The 17,698-nt window shown below is 40.4% G+C and overlaps 2 protein-coding genes across 2 annotated transcripts; one reads left to right on the top strand and one right to left on the bottom strand.

Annotated features, from left to right (window-relative positions):
* Positions 1 to 77: 77 nt before the first annotated feature.
* LOC127785979 (homeobox-leucine zipper protein HOX23) lies at positions 78 to 2,993 on the bottom strand. Its single transcript, XM_052313302.1, has 2 exons — positions 2,270 to 2,993; positions 78 to 2,046 (listed from the first exon to the last, which is right to left on the bottom strand). Exons 1-2 carry the CDS (start codon positions 2,855 to 2,857, stop codon positions 1,564 to 1,566), a joined length of 1,071 nt encoding a protein of 356 aa, XP_052169262.1. The 5' UTR covers positions 2,858 to 2,993; the 3' UTR covers positions 78 to 1,563.
* Positions 2,994 to 7,155: 4,162 nt separating this feature from the next.
* LOC127786066 (uncharacterized) lies at positions 7,156 to 15,158 on the top strand. Its single transcript, XM_052313391.1, has 5 exons — positions 7,156 to 7,185; positions 13,629 to 13,868; positions 13,960 to 14,049; positions 14,168 to 14,269; positions 14,937 to 15,158. The coding sequence occupies exons 1-5, from the start codon at positions 7,156 to 7,158 to the stop codon at positions 15,156 to 15,158; spliced, it is 684 nt and encodes a 227-aa protein (XP_052169351.1).
* Positions 15,159 to 17,698: the final 2,540 nt, after the last annotated feature.

Below are 17,698 nucleotides of genomic sequence, written 5' to 3'. Positions count from 1 at the left end.
ACCACACATTTAAATAGTATAAGTGAATATTGTGATTTGTGAATTACAACAGTTGTACTAAGTTATTTTTTGTGTACAGTGCATGGAAATATGAAATAAATTAAATGTGTCTTGGTTTGCTTATGGGCCTCAGATGCATGCAAGTAGATGGAAGTACGTCAGGCCCAGCCGTCAAAAGCTAATTAAGCTTCGATCTCTAATTACAGTTGTACCCTCACAATGAGTGTTTTAGCAACAAACTGTTCAAAAGACAACAATTAATGCTAGATTAATCAACTCGACATAATTAGCATGCATTTGTAGGCGTCAAACATTTCCTCGAACTATTTAAGAAACAACGTACAACCCTGTTCTTTCCATTAAGGTTTCTAAAAACAAATCAATTGCAGTTTGTAACCACTTGTCATTCACCCAACAGTATCAAATACTTTTTGATGAAACAGTAAGGTTCACACACTTCTATACTTCCAGTACATAGGAATTATTAATTTTTATTAAAGCTAGCATATTTTAATTAACAAAAGTTATTATTAACTAGTTATCATTACTATTTTCTGCATACACCATTTCTTAATTTCTTCGTACATTTGTTAATGACATATAGGTTATCTATCCCTATAATGTTCTTTTTTTCCTTCACACATAGCTTCATTTAAAAAGGTAGAGAGTTGGTGGTGGAGGTGGTGGCAGATTTACCATTACCTTTTTTAAATTTTTACTGAAATATGTAGTCTTTGATTTTGCTCCATGTTAAGAAACTAATAATTATAGAATTGGACCTTTTCAACAAAATAAAACTAATGCAAAATTGAATGGCCACTACACAACAATCTGTCTGTACACCCTGTCTGTTTCGTAGGCTCTAAGATCAGCCCCACATGCCAAACACCAACCGCACACCCATAGTACAACACTATATCAACCTAGCCAGCTCTTATGCATCAACCCACAAATAAATTTATTTATTTATTCAATGGTTAGGAATAGGTGATTGATAATCCATTTCAAATTTCACAGTAATGAGGTAGATCCACACAAACTTAGAATGAAGGAAAAAAAAGTTTTGATTTATAAGTACCAAACCTGATACTGCCATAATATAATAATCCTATACATGAATGTAACCACACTGCCTCACAAATTTAATCACCTATATGAACATCAAAAAGGTAATGGAGGTAAAATGATAAAAAAGAAAGAAAGAAAGAAAGCAAAAGAACAAACAAAATTACTACTGGACTCCAAAATCAATCTACATTGATGATTGATCCAACATTAATCCCCAATCACTCATCATGGCTTAATTGATTAACTCCCCTTCTTCTTAACTCAAATTATGTTGAATCATCATCTCTCTCACATTCACATAATGTTCTTAATTAATTAATTAATTACCTCATCCATCATCACAACAGTAATTAACTCCCTTAATCTTGCTTTTGTTTTGGCTCAAGAACTCATCATCATCATCATCATCATGGTGGTGTAGTAGGCGACCTTCTCCTTCCTCAATTCTGCCAAGAAATCGATCATGGTGATCGGCGGCGGCGACGCGGTGGCGGATTAATGGAAGTGGTGGTGGCCGTCGGCCCACGGCCAGAACGGCGGCTGCTCGTCGACGGCGCCGCAGAGCAAGCCGCCGAAGCTGCCCGCGCCGGCGGCGGCGGCGTCCGCGCCGCCGCCATTGCCTGTAATCCCGAGCTCCATCTTGGGCGGCGGCGGCGTCGTCACGGCCGCCGGGGACGGCGAGTGGCCGCCGCGGAGGAGCAGCTGGTCGATGTCCACGCCGCCTGCGCCGCCGCGGCCGATGGAGGCGTAGAACGGGATGCCTCGGTTGACAGGGCTCTCGTTGGCAACCGGCGGCGGCGGCGGCGGCGCCGGCCTGGAGATGTCGAGGTTGATCTCGGAGCTGTTCTCACTGCGGTTGCTGCACGACGCCTCCGTCTCCTTGACGTTGAGGTTGATCAGCTCCGACGCCGCCTCCTGCCTGCAGCTGCTCCCTCCTCCCCCCGCCGCCGCCGCCGCTCCCCCCTTCAGCGCCACGATCTGCGCCACCAAGATCGAGATCGATCAACGCCATGAGTGATCGCGTACACGCCGGCAATGGCAGCTAATCATGGCGCGACACGACAGCGACATCAAAGACATGGACACCGATCCCGAGCCGACACGGTCGAACACCTTTCCGCGTGGCGACAGACCACGCACTGAAACCCACATGGATCGACCTCTCCAAGATCCATCCATGGCGATGCGTTGCGATGCGTACCTCGGCGTGGAGCTTGGAGTTGAGGGAGAGGAGGGCGTCGTTCTCGGCGCGGGCGGCGTCGAGCTGGCGGCGGAGGGCGTCGAAGTCCTTCTCGAGCTGCTTCGTCTTCCACCTCGCGCGGCGGTTCTGGAACCAGATGGCCACCTGCCGCGGCTGCAGCCCCAGCGCGCGCGCCAGCTGCGCCTTCCGCTCCGGCTCCAGCTTGTTCCCGGACTCGAAGCTCCGCTCCAGCGTCCTCACCTGCTCCACGCTCAACCTCCTCTTCTTCTCCCCACCACCCCCACCCCCTCCCCCTCCACACCCATCCTCCTCATCCTCCGACGCTGCCCCTCCGCCGCCGCCATCGCCGCCGCTCGCCTCGTACATTGGCGGCGGCGGCGCGTCCATGGCGAGGTCGGGGAGGAAGGGGGAGAGGGAGGGAGGAGGAGGAGGGAGGAGGTGGTGGCCGCCGTGGCCGCCATGGGCGTGGTCCTGGAGGTGCTGGTGGTGGAGGGGGAGAGGCTGCTGCATCTGGAGGAGGAAGTTGGGCGGGAAGAACGGGGCCATGGCGCCGGCGGCGGCGCCATTGCTGGCCATCGCTGGCCTCATCAAGCTGCGAGCTCGAGCAGCGGCTGGGCGAGCATGGAGGGCGCGCGCGCGCTATATCTACCCAATCACTCACACTACGCCCATCTAGAGAGAGAAAGGCCTATATTCTAGAGAGAGAAAGATAGGGGGGAGTGGAGAGGACATGCAAAGGAAATATACTCCTACTGGTGTAAGATAAGATAATTTAGATGGTTTTTTTTTCTTTCCTACCCAAAAAAATTAATCGAGAAATTAGTAGGGTGTGTGAGTCGTCTAATAGTTTTGATGGTTATATATACATGGCTTGATAGTGCTAGCGTATTGTAAGTGGTGTATTAATAGTGCTATAAGTGGTGTTTGGAACATTGTATATAGGTCGGAAAAAATAAATTGTTACAAGTAAAACAAACGTTTTCAACCAAGTTTTATATACATTGCGATTCAAACCATGCATATGCTTTTATATGCGGCAATTTGATCGGGGTACTCTCTATTTGTCCTTTTCTCCAATAAAACACCTATGAAATGAGTTACAAAATATAAAAAATTAATATATCTTTTTCTTAATTAGATAATAAATTAACAGCTATTAATCTATGGGAATTGTAGGACATGAAGAGTGATGGAGGTGATCACCAAACCAATGGTGACGCAGCATATATATCCATGCATAAACATAAAACCAGCCACTGTGGTGAATGAACGAATTAACAAAGATCAGAATTATGCCCTGTTTAGTTCCCACGCAAAAATTTTTCACCCTATCATATCAAATGTTTAGACACATACATAGAATATTAAATATATAAAAAAACTAACTACACATATTGCGTGTAAATTGCGAGACAAATCTTTTAAGCCTAATTACACCATGATTTGACAATATGGTGATACAGTAAATATTTGCTAATGACGGATTAATTAGGCTTAATAAATTCGTCTTGCAGTTTACAGGCGAAATCTGTAATTTATATTGTTATTAGGCTATGTTTAAATTCCAAATATGTATCCATATATCCGATGTGACACTCAAAAATATTTCACCCCTCCTCTAAAATTTGAGGATAAACTTTTGGATTAAAATGGCACGCTTTTCAAACTGCTAAACGGTGTATTTCGTACGAAAACTTTCTATATGAAAGTTGTTCTAAAATATCATATTAATCCATTTTTCAAGTTTTAAAATAATTAAAACTCAATTAATCACACGTTATTACCACCTCGTTTTACGTGAAATACTTTATCTTCATCTTCATCTTCAGGAGATTCAAACACCACCTTAAACGAGGCCTTCACTGGTGGAGAAACCATCTTTGGTCGGTCAACCAGATTTCACAATAGTCCCGGTTGTATTAAAAACCGGGACTAAAAACATTTTTAGTCCCGGTTTGAAAGCTCTGAGGAATTTTTTGATCTTTAGTACCAACCGGGACTAAAGATCTATTTATAGTCCCGGTTGATAACACCAACCGGGAAAAAAGATCGATATAAGCTTTACTTCCGGTTGATGTTACCAACCGGGACTAAAAATCTATTTTTAGTCCCGGTTGGTAACACCAACCGGGAAAAAAGTCGACATAAATGGGGTGGTTGCACGCGGATCGGATCAATACAATCTCCTCCTCTCCTTTTTTAACTCATCTCCTCACAGAGTCACCCTTATCTCTTCCTCTCCTCCTCTCCCTCCTCCCACCTCCCTCTGCAACGGCGGGGCGCGGAGGGCCGGCCCGCGCAGCGGCGCGACGCGCGGAGGGCCGGCTAGCTGGTGCGGCGGCGCGGCGCGTGGAGGGCCGGGCGAGGCGGCACGCTGGCGGCTAGCGGCCTCGCGGCGGCAGCCGGGGACGCGGCGGGCGGCGGCGGCCGGCCGGCGCGGCGGCGTGGCGCACGGAGGGCCGGGCGAGGCGGTGCGGCGGCGTGCGGGCGCGCTGGCGGCTGGCGGCGGCGGCCGGCGACGCGGCGGGCGGCACGGCGGTGGCTGGCGAGGCGGCGGGCCGTTCGTCTTCTTTCTTTTTTTTCTTTTTTTTTTGAGAATCTGTGATTCGGATCTGAGATAATTTGTGTGTGATGTATTTGATTTGTGTGTGATGTGAATATGTGATGTATTTGTGATGAATTTTGTAGAAGTTGTGATGTAATTTTTTTAAGATTTTGTGATGTATTTAGAGATATTGATTTGAGAATTTGGAGACTATTCGGGAATGATTGATTTGGGATTTTGGGATAGGATAGAGTGAATCAATATATTAAAAACAATGAAGAAAAGAATAGAATAAAGTAGCAACCGGATCTAGCCTACCAACCGGGATTAAAAATGGATTTTTACTCTCGGTTTTTCCACCCGGGACTAAAGATATCTTTAGTCCCGGATTCGTAGTCCCGGTTAAAAAATCGAGACTATAGGAGGGTTACCAACCGGGAGTAAAAACTCCTTCTCCACCGGTGCTTACACTACAGGAGCTGCGATTTTTAGCAATAGCTAGTTGGATTTTCAACAGTGCTGTCCTGGAATGTAGAAAGGCTAGCCAACAGCCCTCTCAAGCACCTTGCTGCTGACAATACTATCACAATTGACCCATATATACCAACAACCTTGTCACAGTTAGTACCATGATGCCATTTCCACTTCAATGGATGATAGGCTTGTTGGGAATGTACCTTGACAACTAGACACTAGCAATCAATGTATGATAGTGCTGTTGCAGATATATTTTGTATATATTTTTTAACATATAAATTAAAAGACATGAATTTGCCTTAATTTTCCAAGAGCCAAATATATTCCCTTTATTGCTCCTCTAACATATTACTTATGTGAATTTGACACTCACCATTCACGATGTCGCTTTAAAACTTTTGAAAAAGATACACAAAACTTAATTAGAGTATTTATTATATTCCTCATAATACATTTTGTTACGATAAAAGGCTTTTATTTTCTTAAAACATGTACTCAAAAAGATATCATGATCAAAATATTGAAATGTGAGGTGAGAAAAAAAAAAGAAGAAATGTGAGGGGGAGGAAAAAAGAGAGAAAAATAGGCATAATTAGGAAGAATAGGAAATACATGAGAAAATGGAAAAAAAATAGAAGAAAATAGGAAAAAAATATGTGAAATTTAAGAAAAAAAATATAGGGGGAAATAGGAAAACAGATGGATCGGTTGGACAAAGCTCATACTTGTGTCGTACCTTGTCGGAATATCGGCAACCATGTCGTGGTGTGCCAAGGATTTATATAAGATACTTTGTGTATGTGTGAACTTTTTTGCTTGTAAATATACAAGAAGAAATAATTAATTTTTGCAATAATTTCAAAATCTGAATTTAGTAGTTACAAAGTTATATATAGAAGCAACTGTGTATTCGTACCGTTACCTTTTATGTTATTAGCTTAATAGTTCTTAGTTTTGAAATTCATAAAAACAAAGTTTTACTCCTTTTCAAAATTAATAAGTTCCATCCTTTTCATCAAAACTAATAATGAGTAAGTCCTATATGGGAACAAATTTATAAATATAATGTTGTATTTGTTGTGGAGTGATAACTATTTTGATTTTATTCTTCAAATTTCGAAAATAATATATACAATCCTATTAAAAAAATGTTATATACAACGTTGTATTTTTCTTGTAGTCTAAATATCAGTTTTCGTGATAAAGAATTAAAATTTCGAATTGATATACATATATAAATATATATGTAAAATTTTAGTCAGCCAAAAAACTAGTATTATCTAAATCTCTAAAAATCTAGTATTTCCATCCACTTATTACAATTTTTTTTTGAATATTTTCTAGAAAATTTGAACCAACTTTGGTCTAAAGGAAATAATGCCTTCAAAAAATACTTCAAAAAAAATTGTGGCAGGAATCGAACAAGGGACCTTGTGTTTCTCACAGGGCATGCATACCAATAGGCTAGTTACAGGATAGTGATGGCAAATGAGTCAGAACCTAATATATATGTAATTTTATTCTAAGTGCGCGCGAAAATAATTCACTTCCCTCGGTTTTTCCGCAGGAAATTTTCATTTCCCCCAAATCCCGCTACACGATGGCGATTCTCCTATAACCCCGCGAACTAGATCTTGCTTCTCTCTCCAAAGAAGTGCTCGCTCCCAAGATTTTAGGATCCTAACTGTCGTTTCCAAATTAGTTTACTTGAGCTACCTATTTCGTCGGACTTTCCAAACAGCCATCTCCGAAAAAAAATCACCACGCAGTTCTTTCGATTCTACTTGGCGACGACATCCATGTGTTGAATCATGTTCATCTTCAACAACGATGATTCAAGGGAGAGCTGGTGTCATATTGCCTGATGCAAGCATCTAGTAGACCACAATCACAGGTGCATTTTCTTTTGACTAGAAGCTGTTCGATCTATTTCCCCTTCCGTAACTTGAGCGTACACGCATCTGTGAGTTGGTGTGGGCAACGGGGCGGGGATTGAAGAGCAGTGCTGCACTGATGCTGCCGCCGGTGGCAGTGAGGTGTGGTGAATGGAGGCTGCGATCGGCTGGGCGCGTGGTTGTCGTAGGGGTGACCGGTGGCCGGTAGAAAGGCGCCGGGCCAAGGCGTGATTGCACGGGGTGGAGATGGCCAAACGGACAGGAAGCTGGTGCCTGCATCTAGAAAGCTAGAGACTAGAGTCCTAGAGCTAAGGTTGTGGTTAGTGTTTCTTGATTACTGAAAATGGATAGATATAGGAGGAGAAAAGCATTGGAGTTCTACAACCGACAGGTGCATGTTTCTCTGTACTAGTTCTATTCTCTACTTTTGTAGTAGGGAGGCACTGGATAGATATCTTTGTTTATCTGGAATCTTGTTGGATGTTGTGGCAATGCACCTGCTATGGATTGCTTCACATGGATCTGCAGCTTTACATTCTGTAATTGGAACTCAGTAGATACATTGCTCTTTTACATCAGTCTAGATTCAGGATCACTAAATTGTATTATCAGATTATATCTAACAGCTAATTGAATTTTATTGTGTCATGATGTTTCCTGGATGGTAAAAATATTAATATTGTTTCTCTATCAATGCAGTTAACCTGTACTTTACATGGTTGGCTTCATCTCTGCAGCTTGTGACTGGAAGATCACTGCATACCATGTAAGTAATTGAGAGCTATTCGTGCCTTCATAATATTACATATATGATAAGATATATTGTGTTCTATCAAACTATTAGCATGTTTGCTCTGCATGTTGTGTTCAAATGAGTTTTTTTTTGTTATGCAACAATTGTTCTTAAATTTAACTTGGTCATATATTTTTTGACATTTCAACAGAGATACATAAATAAGTTTTGCAAATCACTACAGAAAAACAAGCAATGGAAAGTGACCGTAGATGGATGTATGATGATTGGAATATAAAAGGTCCTAATGCAAACTGGTGCAAGAAAGCACAGGAATTTGTCAATCATGCATTTTCTCATACAAATGCTCATAGTCAAGGCGTGCACTGTCCATGTAGCAAGTGTGGTAACTTTAAGAAGCAAGATCAAAACACCATCTCACACCATATTGTTAAGAATGGTTTTGTGCCTAATTATTTTGTCTGGACATACCATGGGGAGACTGCTCATGCCCCCTCAAATGAAGTGTTTGATGACACAGATCACTTAAATGATATGGTACATGATTTAGCAGATGCCGATCAAACTGATAGTGCAACCATTGAAGCTGAACAGTTTTTTGAGTTATTGGAAGCCTCTGAACAACCAGTCCATAAGGATACTAAGGAAACTACCCTCTCTGCAGTAACTCGTTTAATGAATCTGAAGTCTCAATTTAATATTTCTGCTGCTGGTTATGACACTTTAATGAGACTGATAGGTGATCTTCTTCCTGAAAATTCTAAAATCCCCAAGAACTTTAATGAATCAAAGAAGATGTTGAGTAGTTTGGGGATGCCATATGAAAAGATAGATGCTTGCTACAATGGCTGCATGCTTTTTCGTAAGGAACACAAGGATAAAATAACTTGTGACAAATGCAATGAACCTCGATACCATCAAAGAGATTCTAGTGGTCTAAATAAGCATTTGAAACCAGTTGCTCGAAAGGTGCTAAGATACTTGCCAATCATTCCAAGGTTGAAAAGATTATTCATGTCTGAAGAAATTGCAAAACACATGGGTTCGCACAAGGAGTCTCATAAGGAGAAGGTAGGAGTTATGGTACATCCATCAGATGGTGAGGCTTGGAAACATTTTGACAAGGAGTTTCCTAATTTTGCAAATGAACCTAGGAATGTTCGTTTAGGTTTGTGCACAGATGGGTTTACTCCTTTTAGTTTTTCTGCAGCATCATACTCTTGTTGGCCAGTGTTGCTTGTCCCTTACAACCTTCCACCTTCTATGTGCATGAAAAAGGAAAATATATTTTTAACACTTGTGATACCTGGTCCACAACATCCTGGTAAGAATCTAGATGTCTACATGGAGCCACTATATGATGATTTGAAGTTATTGTGGAGGGAAGGTGTTATGGTTTATGATAGATCTGTTCGGCAATCTTTTAGACTAAGAGCTTGTTATTTCTACTCTATAAATGACTTGCCTGCACTAGGAATGGTCTCTGGACATAGTACTCATGGAAAGTTTGCATGCCCAGTGTGCTTAGGTACTATTAGTGCTTTTTGGCTAGTCAATGGTAGAAAGTATTGTTGGTTTGATTGTCATAGGCAATTTCTACCCATGGAACACTCCTTTAGAAAAAGTACAAAAGCTTTTCGAAAGAAAACTAAAGTACTTAACCTTGCGCCGCAACGTTTGACTGGGGAACAAATTCACTCACAGTTAAAGTCTCTAGTTCCTAATGACGGTAATGGAAAAGATTTTTTTGAAGGGTTTGGAAAGACACACAATTGGACACACATGTGTGGATTATGGCAATTGCCATATTTTGAAAAACTTCTTATTCGTCATAACATTGATGTCATGCATAATGAGAAGAATATGGCTGAAGCTTTATTGGCCACATGCCTAGACATAAGTGAAAAGACAAAGGACAATGTCAAGGCAAGGTTAGATTTAGCTTCAATCTGTGATAGGCCACAATATCATCTCCGTGAGAAGTCAAATGGTGGTTGGGAAAAACCAAGGGCATTGTTCTGCCTTACTCGACCCCAAAAAGTGGCAGTGCTAGAGTGGCTCAAAGGTTTGAAATTTCCAGATATGTACACTGCAAACATCAGGAGGGGAGTAAAATTGACTGACCTACAGATCACAGGGCTTAAAAGCCATGACTACCACATCTTCATGGAGCGCTTGCTACCTATAGCTTTTCGTGGTTTTATTGATAATAGCATATGGCTTGCACTAGCAGAGTTAAGTTTTTTTTATAGAGAACTTTGCTCTAAGGAACTAGATTTAGAAAACTTGAAAAAATTAGAAGAAGGCATTCCAATCCTACTGTGCAAGCTAGAGAAGATCTTCCCGCCAGGATTTTTCAATGTTATGCAGCACTTGATGATCCATTTACCATATGAGGCACGAGTTGGGGGGCCGGTGCAATATAGATGGATGTATCCATTTGAAAGGTAATGAAATAATATCTTCCTAGTCAAAAAAAAAAATGAAATAATATCTTCAATTCAGTTTTACATAATTCATATATTATATAATTATATGACATTTCCAAATTGACAGGTTAATGAAATATCTCAAAAAGATGGTAAAGAACAAAGCTCGTGTTGAGGGATGCATAACAGAGGCTTACATAGTAGAGGAGATCTCAAATTTTGTGAGCCTATACTTCAAAAGTGATGTACCTTCAAGTCGAAGTAAAAGGAGAAGATATGATGATGGATATGAAACTATGAATTACAATTGTAGTATCAGTACATTCCAAGTACCAGGTCGTGCTCATGGGAGACGAGGGACGAAAGTACTAACAAGAGATGAGTATCACGCAATCATGCTGTACATTTACACCAACACTCTAGAAATGGATGAATACATAAAGTAAGTGATAGTAGAATCATATTTTTTTAATGTTAGTTATTTTTCCTCACATTTTAAATTACAAGTATGCATTACAGGCAATTTGATCAAGTAGAATGTAGGGGTTTTAACCGTGCAACGCAGCAGCAAATTGATAGAATTAGAAAAAAAGGAGCTGGCAGAGGGCACCTTAACTTATTTGAATGGTTTAGAGAACTGGTATGTGTCAAATCTTTCTAAATATGTTTTCCATTATTTAAATGCCAATTTAATAATTTGTACTTGATCATTGTAGTGCATAAAACAAGGAGGCATCAACAAGGATCTGGTCCAGTTATCTCATGGTTGCCGAACTCGTGTGTCATGCTTAACTGGATATGATGTTGATAACTTTAGGTTCCGTTCTGAAAAATATGAAAATTCGAGGCCTAATTTAGCTACAACAAATAGTGGTGTATTCCTCTCATGCTCCAGCGAAGACGGTGCCACCACAGACTACTATGGGGTTATTGAGGAAATTATTGAGATTAATTTTGATGGATCACAACAGTTTAAGCTAGTTTTATTTCAGTGCCGTTGGTTTCACCCAATAAATGGGATTAGAAGGTCTCCAAACATTGGTTTAGTTGAGATCAATCCAAACACTAGGCTTCCTGGCTATGAACCCTTTGTACTTCCTCACCAGTGCAAACAAGTATACTACACTCCATATCCATGCCAAGCCGGTGATTTGCGAAATTGGTGGGTTGTTAACCAAGTTCCAAAGCGTGGTGATTTAGAAGCACCAGCGGCTGGTGAATATGGAAATGATGATGAAGCACCAAGTTCTATGTTCTATCAAGATGAGAACAGAACAGGGCATCTTGTCATTGATCATACAATTGATGTTAACCTTGAGGCTGCAGTTGGAGAGGCTGATATAGTACATGATAAATCTGATATTGACCTTCTGAACAAACTAAGCATTGATGACACTTCTGAACAGCCAAATGAGCATCCTGCTAGTGATGTTGGTGATGAGATAGCCTATGTGACAGATGATTCAGAAGAAGAGGATTTCTATGATGATCCAGATGACTTTTAATCATGTTTTAATAGAACTTGTAGTCTTATTTTAGTCAAGGAAATTCTTAATCTTATTTTTAGTAGAAAACAGAATATTTATATGTTAATGAATTCATTTCCCATCTGACATGTCATAAGTTTTATGTCTGCGTTTATATATAATGTACCTTGTATTTATAGAGATATGCTCTTTGTTCTAATATTATATTTGCAGGCCACGAGCTAGGGATATTGGAGAGGAAATACGCGCTTCTCGCAGGAGGCGTGGTGTTCCAGAGCAGCCACCAAATGAGGGTGAGGAACAGCAAGACAATGGGAGTGCTGGTGTCACACCACAAATGTCTACCCAAACTCGGACACCACGAGGAGCAAACACAATCCCGCCAGCACCAACAACACATGCTGCCAAGACTGTTATCATACCTAGTGGTGACAGGTAATCTTTTAGGCTGTACATTGCTTCAAATAGATGCTTGGTGTATCAAAGTGAAAAAATGATGTTTACTCTTATGAAAATAACTCAAGCCATATACTATTATGAAATTACTGACAAATATTGGATATTAAAAATGTAGGTTTAATATATTCCTGCAAAATTTTACAAGACAATGTAAATGAGTGTACCAAAGAAAATGGTTTAAGCTTATTTGTTCATGATACACTTTCATTATATTTTCTATACATGTATTAAAATCATATAATGTGAAATTGAGCTCTCTGCATGCAGAAATTGGAAAGAGCTGCCATTTAACCCAAAAGGTCGTGTCCCCAATACCATTCTTGGGGCTCTGTTAAAGCATCACTACCCTCAGATTGTGCGTGATAGATCATTGAAGCAACCATGTGATGTTCCTGCTAAAAAATGGCGTCACTGGTGCATGAAAGGACCACAAGATGACACTTGTGCTCACAAAGTAAGGAGTGACTTTATGGTAAGTATGTGGAACCATTTACATCTTTTTTTTTTTGCTAACATGTACCTGATAGAGTTACCTGGTTTAATTTTACTGTATGTCATATATATGTGTGTCCATTAGGCAAGATACAAATGGCCTGATGATCAGCCTGACCTTAAGGAGAAATGGATTAAAACTCTTGAAAAATGTTGTGAAAAGTTGGCAACACAAGAGATATACCAAGTGAGAATTTATGCAGTAATGGCATATCACATAGAGATCTTGAAGGAAATTATCAGTTTTGATGAAGCAAAAATAGTCCACTTGGAAGCAAATCAGTACCGACGAGTTCCTTTCATGTGGATAAATACTGATGCTTGGGAAGCACTAAGCAATTGGTGGGCTTCAGATTCTTTCAAGCGACTGAGTACTTTGAAGAGGAATGCACGCCTAAGTAGACCTGAATCTACCAATCGTGGGGGCTCAAGCTCTGTTACACGCACTCAACAAATTCTGGTAACCACATAGCTTATGTTAGCTACCTTGTTGTTTACTTATAAAAAACCATTAAACAAACTTATTATATTATTCAATTTGTAGGAGAGAACTTATGGCAGGTCCTTTAGCATAATTGAGGCATATGCTGTGCACATGGGGGCATCTAAACAAGCAGTGGCTGAAGGTCAAGGCAATGATTTGCCTCCTATTCCTGATGAGCGTGCTCAGGAAAATCTGGTATTATACCCAACCATTACCTTATGATTAATGTGAGTGATTTGTGTGTAACATTTCTTGGTGTTAGGACAAGTACCGTGATGGGATGCAAGCAGCACATGGACCAAATGTTATATGGGTAAGGGCCCCTTTAGATGCACAGGTTATGTATGAATGCACTGGACGCAAGGCACATGGGAAGTTTGCAATGGCGGATGGTGCAATTGATAGCTCAGAAGTGCAATTATCCACAAATGCTCATCCTTCTCACACTTACACAGTTAGACCTAGCCAAATAGAGGTTGAACTACGTCAAGAGCTTGCTAATTTCAAGCGTCAGCGGCAAGAGGATTGTCAATCAATACAAAATGCTCTATCTGAGTTCAATAATCAGATAAAGGAGGTTATTCCTCTTTTCATGATGCTATATTACTGTTCTTCGTTTTTACTGCAATGTGAACGTGTCTAACTATTGCCTAATGAATTCTTATTAGTATATGATGAATGGATCTGCAAGTACACCTCCACCTCAGATCAATTTGGCTGCATTATTTCCTAGCCATTCATCTCCAACTACTCAGCAGGTAAGAATATTCTGAAAAATGTTTTCTACTGCAGATCTGTACTACTTTGGAGCATTCATCCATCTCTGTTTAAAATATATATGTTTGACTAATGGTATCATATTTTCTTTTATTGTAGAATACTACAGATAATAGCTCCAGAAATGTGTTCAACCAAATAGATGGAAATAATAGTGGAAACTGCAGCCAACAAGATGCTGGTTTGAGCAACAATGAACAGGTATTAACAAATCTACTCTGTTGGTAGTTCCTTTTTCGGAATGATTGATAAAGTAAAAAACTAATAATCATTTGTCAATTAAATTGTGGAACTTAGTCAATAGCAATTTCTCTGTCTTCTCAAGTGTAGATCAATATGACCATGGAACATTATATTAGCCTAGCTATTTTTTTGTACCCACACTATACCAGATTATGCATATACGTTACATACATAATTAAAGATAATGTGTTGATTAGATATAGTATGACATATCATTCCACATATTTAACATTATTCTAGCTTTTTCACTTGGAGCTTTTATTGAGGGCTGGAATTGCTTGATGTAATGTATCCTAAAAAACTGAAGTCATCAATCTCTAGCAAAATTTACAATTTTCTTACTAGCTAGAAGGAAATTTTGCCAAGCAGTTTTACTATGTTTTGTCAAAAACTAGTTTGATCATAATCTTGCGTAGTCATTGATGATCACCACATGAGAGTATAAACTAGCTTGTACAACTAAACCATTGTTTCATATGCTGAACCATATAGACATTAACCTATCCATAGAACACTTTCCAAGTAGAGTATATCTGTTTCAAACATCTTTAGAAGACATTTTTGTACTGTTAGCTAAATTGGAGATTGGAGGGATACATTGTCACCTGATCCTTTTTCCTTTTAGGGTGACATGGGAAACAACTCTGAAAATGTGGTGTTACAACGCATGGATGGAAGCACATTTCGTTATTCTAGCCAACAAACTGCTCCTGCTACTAATCAAGGCAACAGTAAGCGAGGGAGAGATGGAGACTATGTTGATAGTGAAGATGATTATGCTGATGATGGAAACTATGATGATGCTGATGAAACTCCTGATCCATTCTTTAGTTTATTTGGAATATAAGATCCGTTCGTTGCTGCAGTTATAGTTGATTATCCTTGTACAAAGTAGTACTCACTGTTTTATGTTGGTTAGGAACTTCAATTTACTTATCCTTAGTGCAAGACAATTACTTTTATTTAGGAACGATGATTTATGTTTTTATTGTGAAACCTAATGTCAGTACAATTTCTGATTATATGTGATATAATTAATTAAGTCATGAGATCACTAGTTCAAGTTACCTTTACATTGAAAAGTGTAGTGCTATGAAAATGGTTGGAAATGGTAGTGATTCATTTATAATAAACATAATTCTAAAGTATATCCACTGATTTTTGACAGTGCTATCGTGGAAGCATCTGTATCCATGACATGCCTATTGTGGTTACTGCTATAATACCCTTGTTTTATTTTGCTACTTGTGACTGTGTTGTCACTATGTATGTTGAATTTTCTGACATTGCAGTCATAGAAGGGGGCTAGCTGGACACCATGTTGAGACAGCTTGACACCAAGTTACCCCAACAATGTGGGCAGTCACTAAACAAGAACCACAACATGGCTGTCAACGATGAGACCACATCCCCGACATAGCAACCCCAACAGGAAATACCCAAGAGCTGGCTGTTCACAAATGGCATCCGCGACAGTTTCGTACCTTTCACCAACAGTTCTAGGCTGTTGCGGTTGCTATAGTATGGTGTGGTGTTACCACATGCCAATACATATCCCAACGGATCAATCAGGGCCGGCCGGACGACCTGACACGCATTGCGTGCTTCTCTGCTGCGTGTGGGCCCCACCGAACAGTGGCACAGCGTACGTACTAGTACCAGCTTAGCTAGCTCCCCGAGCTAACGAGTGGCTGGCTGCTAAGCTTCTGTGCATATCTCGATCGATCGTCTCTGCACCAACCACGGCCATATGCACTCGCACAGTGGCTCTCTAATTCTCTATACTGACTGACTGCTACTACTGTGAACAGGCAGGCGAAACTTCCAACAGTACTTGGGCATGTGTATGTCTTCTTCTCCTAGCTACCTCCCTCTTGGGTCCCTGCATATGCCAACTCACTCCAATGCCATGAAACTCTCGAGATTAATTTCCACCACTTGGGCATACAAGCCTCTCTTCCTAATGTGGTGTGGATTGAGCACCTTGGATTCTCGTCGCAACAAGTTGTGGACGCTCGGATTTTAAGCGCGGTCTATGTGGTGCCCTGATGATAGGGGCGAAGATAAGGATGGGGAACCTTGGGCCTGAGTGCGCCCTAGATTTTGCTTCATAATCCCCACTGAAACCTTATCAAAATACTGTAAAAAAATTAAGTGCCTAGCTAGTGTAAGGTTTGGCCAATCTCTGGCTCCACCCCTCTTGTCCGATGGTGGTGGTGCCGACTTGTAGCTGGTAATCGTTGGATGAGATCTCCAGAGACTCCATTACCTATATTGTTTTGTTGTTTGCGCCGAGGCAAAATATAGCGGGTCACTCAACTAATAATGGGCGTAATTACTCGGTTCATTTAATTAGGAAGAACGTCACATTGGAGTCGAATCAGATGGTGTTGTTTCAACGACGACAACGTTGATGACAGCATACATGAGCTTGACGAGAAGGAACACTTTCTCGACACTGTTTTATTAGCCACTTGGTGCTGCTAGTTTCCACAAAATGGAGAGCTAAGGACAAACCTTTGTTTTCAGACATTTTCGAGCATGGAGAAATAACTCCTCAAAAATATCAGGGTAAAAAAAGAGGAAAAAAAATAAAGACTACCTGGAGGCCGGTTGGCTCCTCTCTCTTTCTTTAATAGGTGACATAAATAGCATCTTAGGAGAAATGTTAACCCTAAAAAAGAAAAACTAATAACACTATCTTTGTTAGAGAAAGAGAAACCAATCTAACTCTTTGACTGTTGGCTTTTCAAAAGCTAAATAACCACAAGGAAAAGTTAAGTCTACCATTAACTGCCGCATTAAAGATTGAAGCTATAGGACACATTTCCACAAATCACCTTATCATCAAACTATATGATGGCACCATTTCTGCACTTTTCACATTTATTGATTTGTGGTGAGTTTGGGGGGGTGTTTTTTTTCTTAATAAGTGCACCTAGCTAGTTGAAACGAGATCTGTAATATGAAAGGAAAAACACACAGATGAACGACAACATGCAACATGGCTATCATTTTCATGTAACTGTTGCACATACAGGCCTAGATGACGTGGCAGAACAACATGTACTGTAGAGGCTAGCACCTAGCCCCTACAGGGATTTATCCAAGTACTAGTACAAAGTACATGGTAGTAGTATAAAAATACTGGTCCTGCAGATCATTCTCTGCAGAGTAAATCCATCAGTACTGACCATCACAGGGATGTTCCAAGCTTCCTATGATTACCAATTCATGCATGACTGCTGATGATGACACAATCATATGTAATTAACTTGGTCTCTGAAAAGCTTAACATTCTTCTAGGGAACCTAACCCCCCTCTTGAGAGCCCTATGATTAGTTGTTAATAGCTTCATAAAAAAATTAGTTGCTAATAACTATCCTA

Source organism: Oryza glaberrima, chromosome 10, assembly GCF_000147395.1.
Source record: "Oryza glaberrima chromosome 10, OglaRS2, whole genome shotgun sequence".
NCBI classification, from domain to species: domain Eukaryota; kingdom Viridiplantae; phylum Streptophyta; class Magnoliopsida; order Poales; family Poaceae; genus Oryza; species Oryza glaberrima.
Note: the sequence above shows the minus strand (reverse complement) of the source record. Positions and strands in the feature narration are given on the sequence as shown.

Coding starts and splice junctions, on each gene's coding strand:
- LOC127785979 (XM_052313302.1), bottom strand. CDS start 2,857: ATGAGGCCAGCGATGGCCAGCAATGGCGCCGCCGCCGGCGCCATGGCC. Junction 2,047..2,269: donor ACTCCAAGCTCCACGCCGAG/GTACGCATCGCA, acceptor TTGGTGGCGCAG/ATCGTGGCGCTGAAGGGGGG.
- LOC127786066 (XM_052313391.1), top strand. CDS start 7,156: ATGCAAGCATCTAGTAGACCACAATCACAG. Junction 7,186..13,628: donor CTAGTAGACCACAATCACAG/GTGCATTTTCTT, acceptor TTAGATGCACAG/GTTATGTATGAATGCACTGG. Junction 13,869..13,959: donor TCAATAATCAGATAAAGGAG/GTTATTCCTCTT, acceptor AATTCTTATTAG/TATATGATGAATGGATCTGC.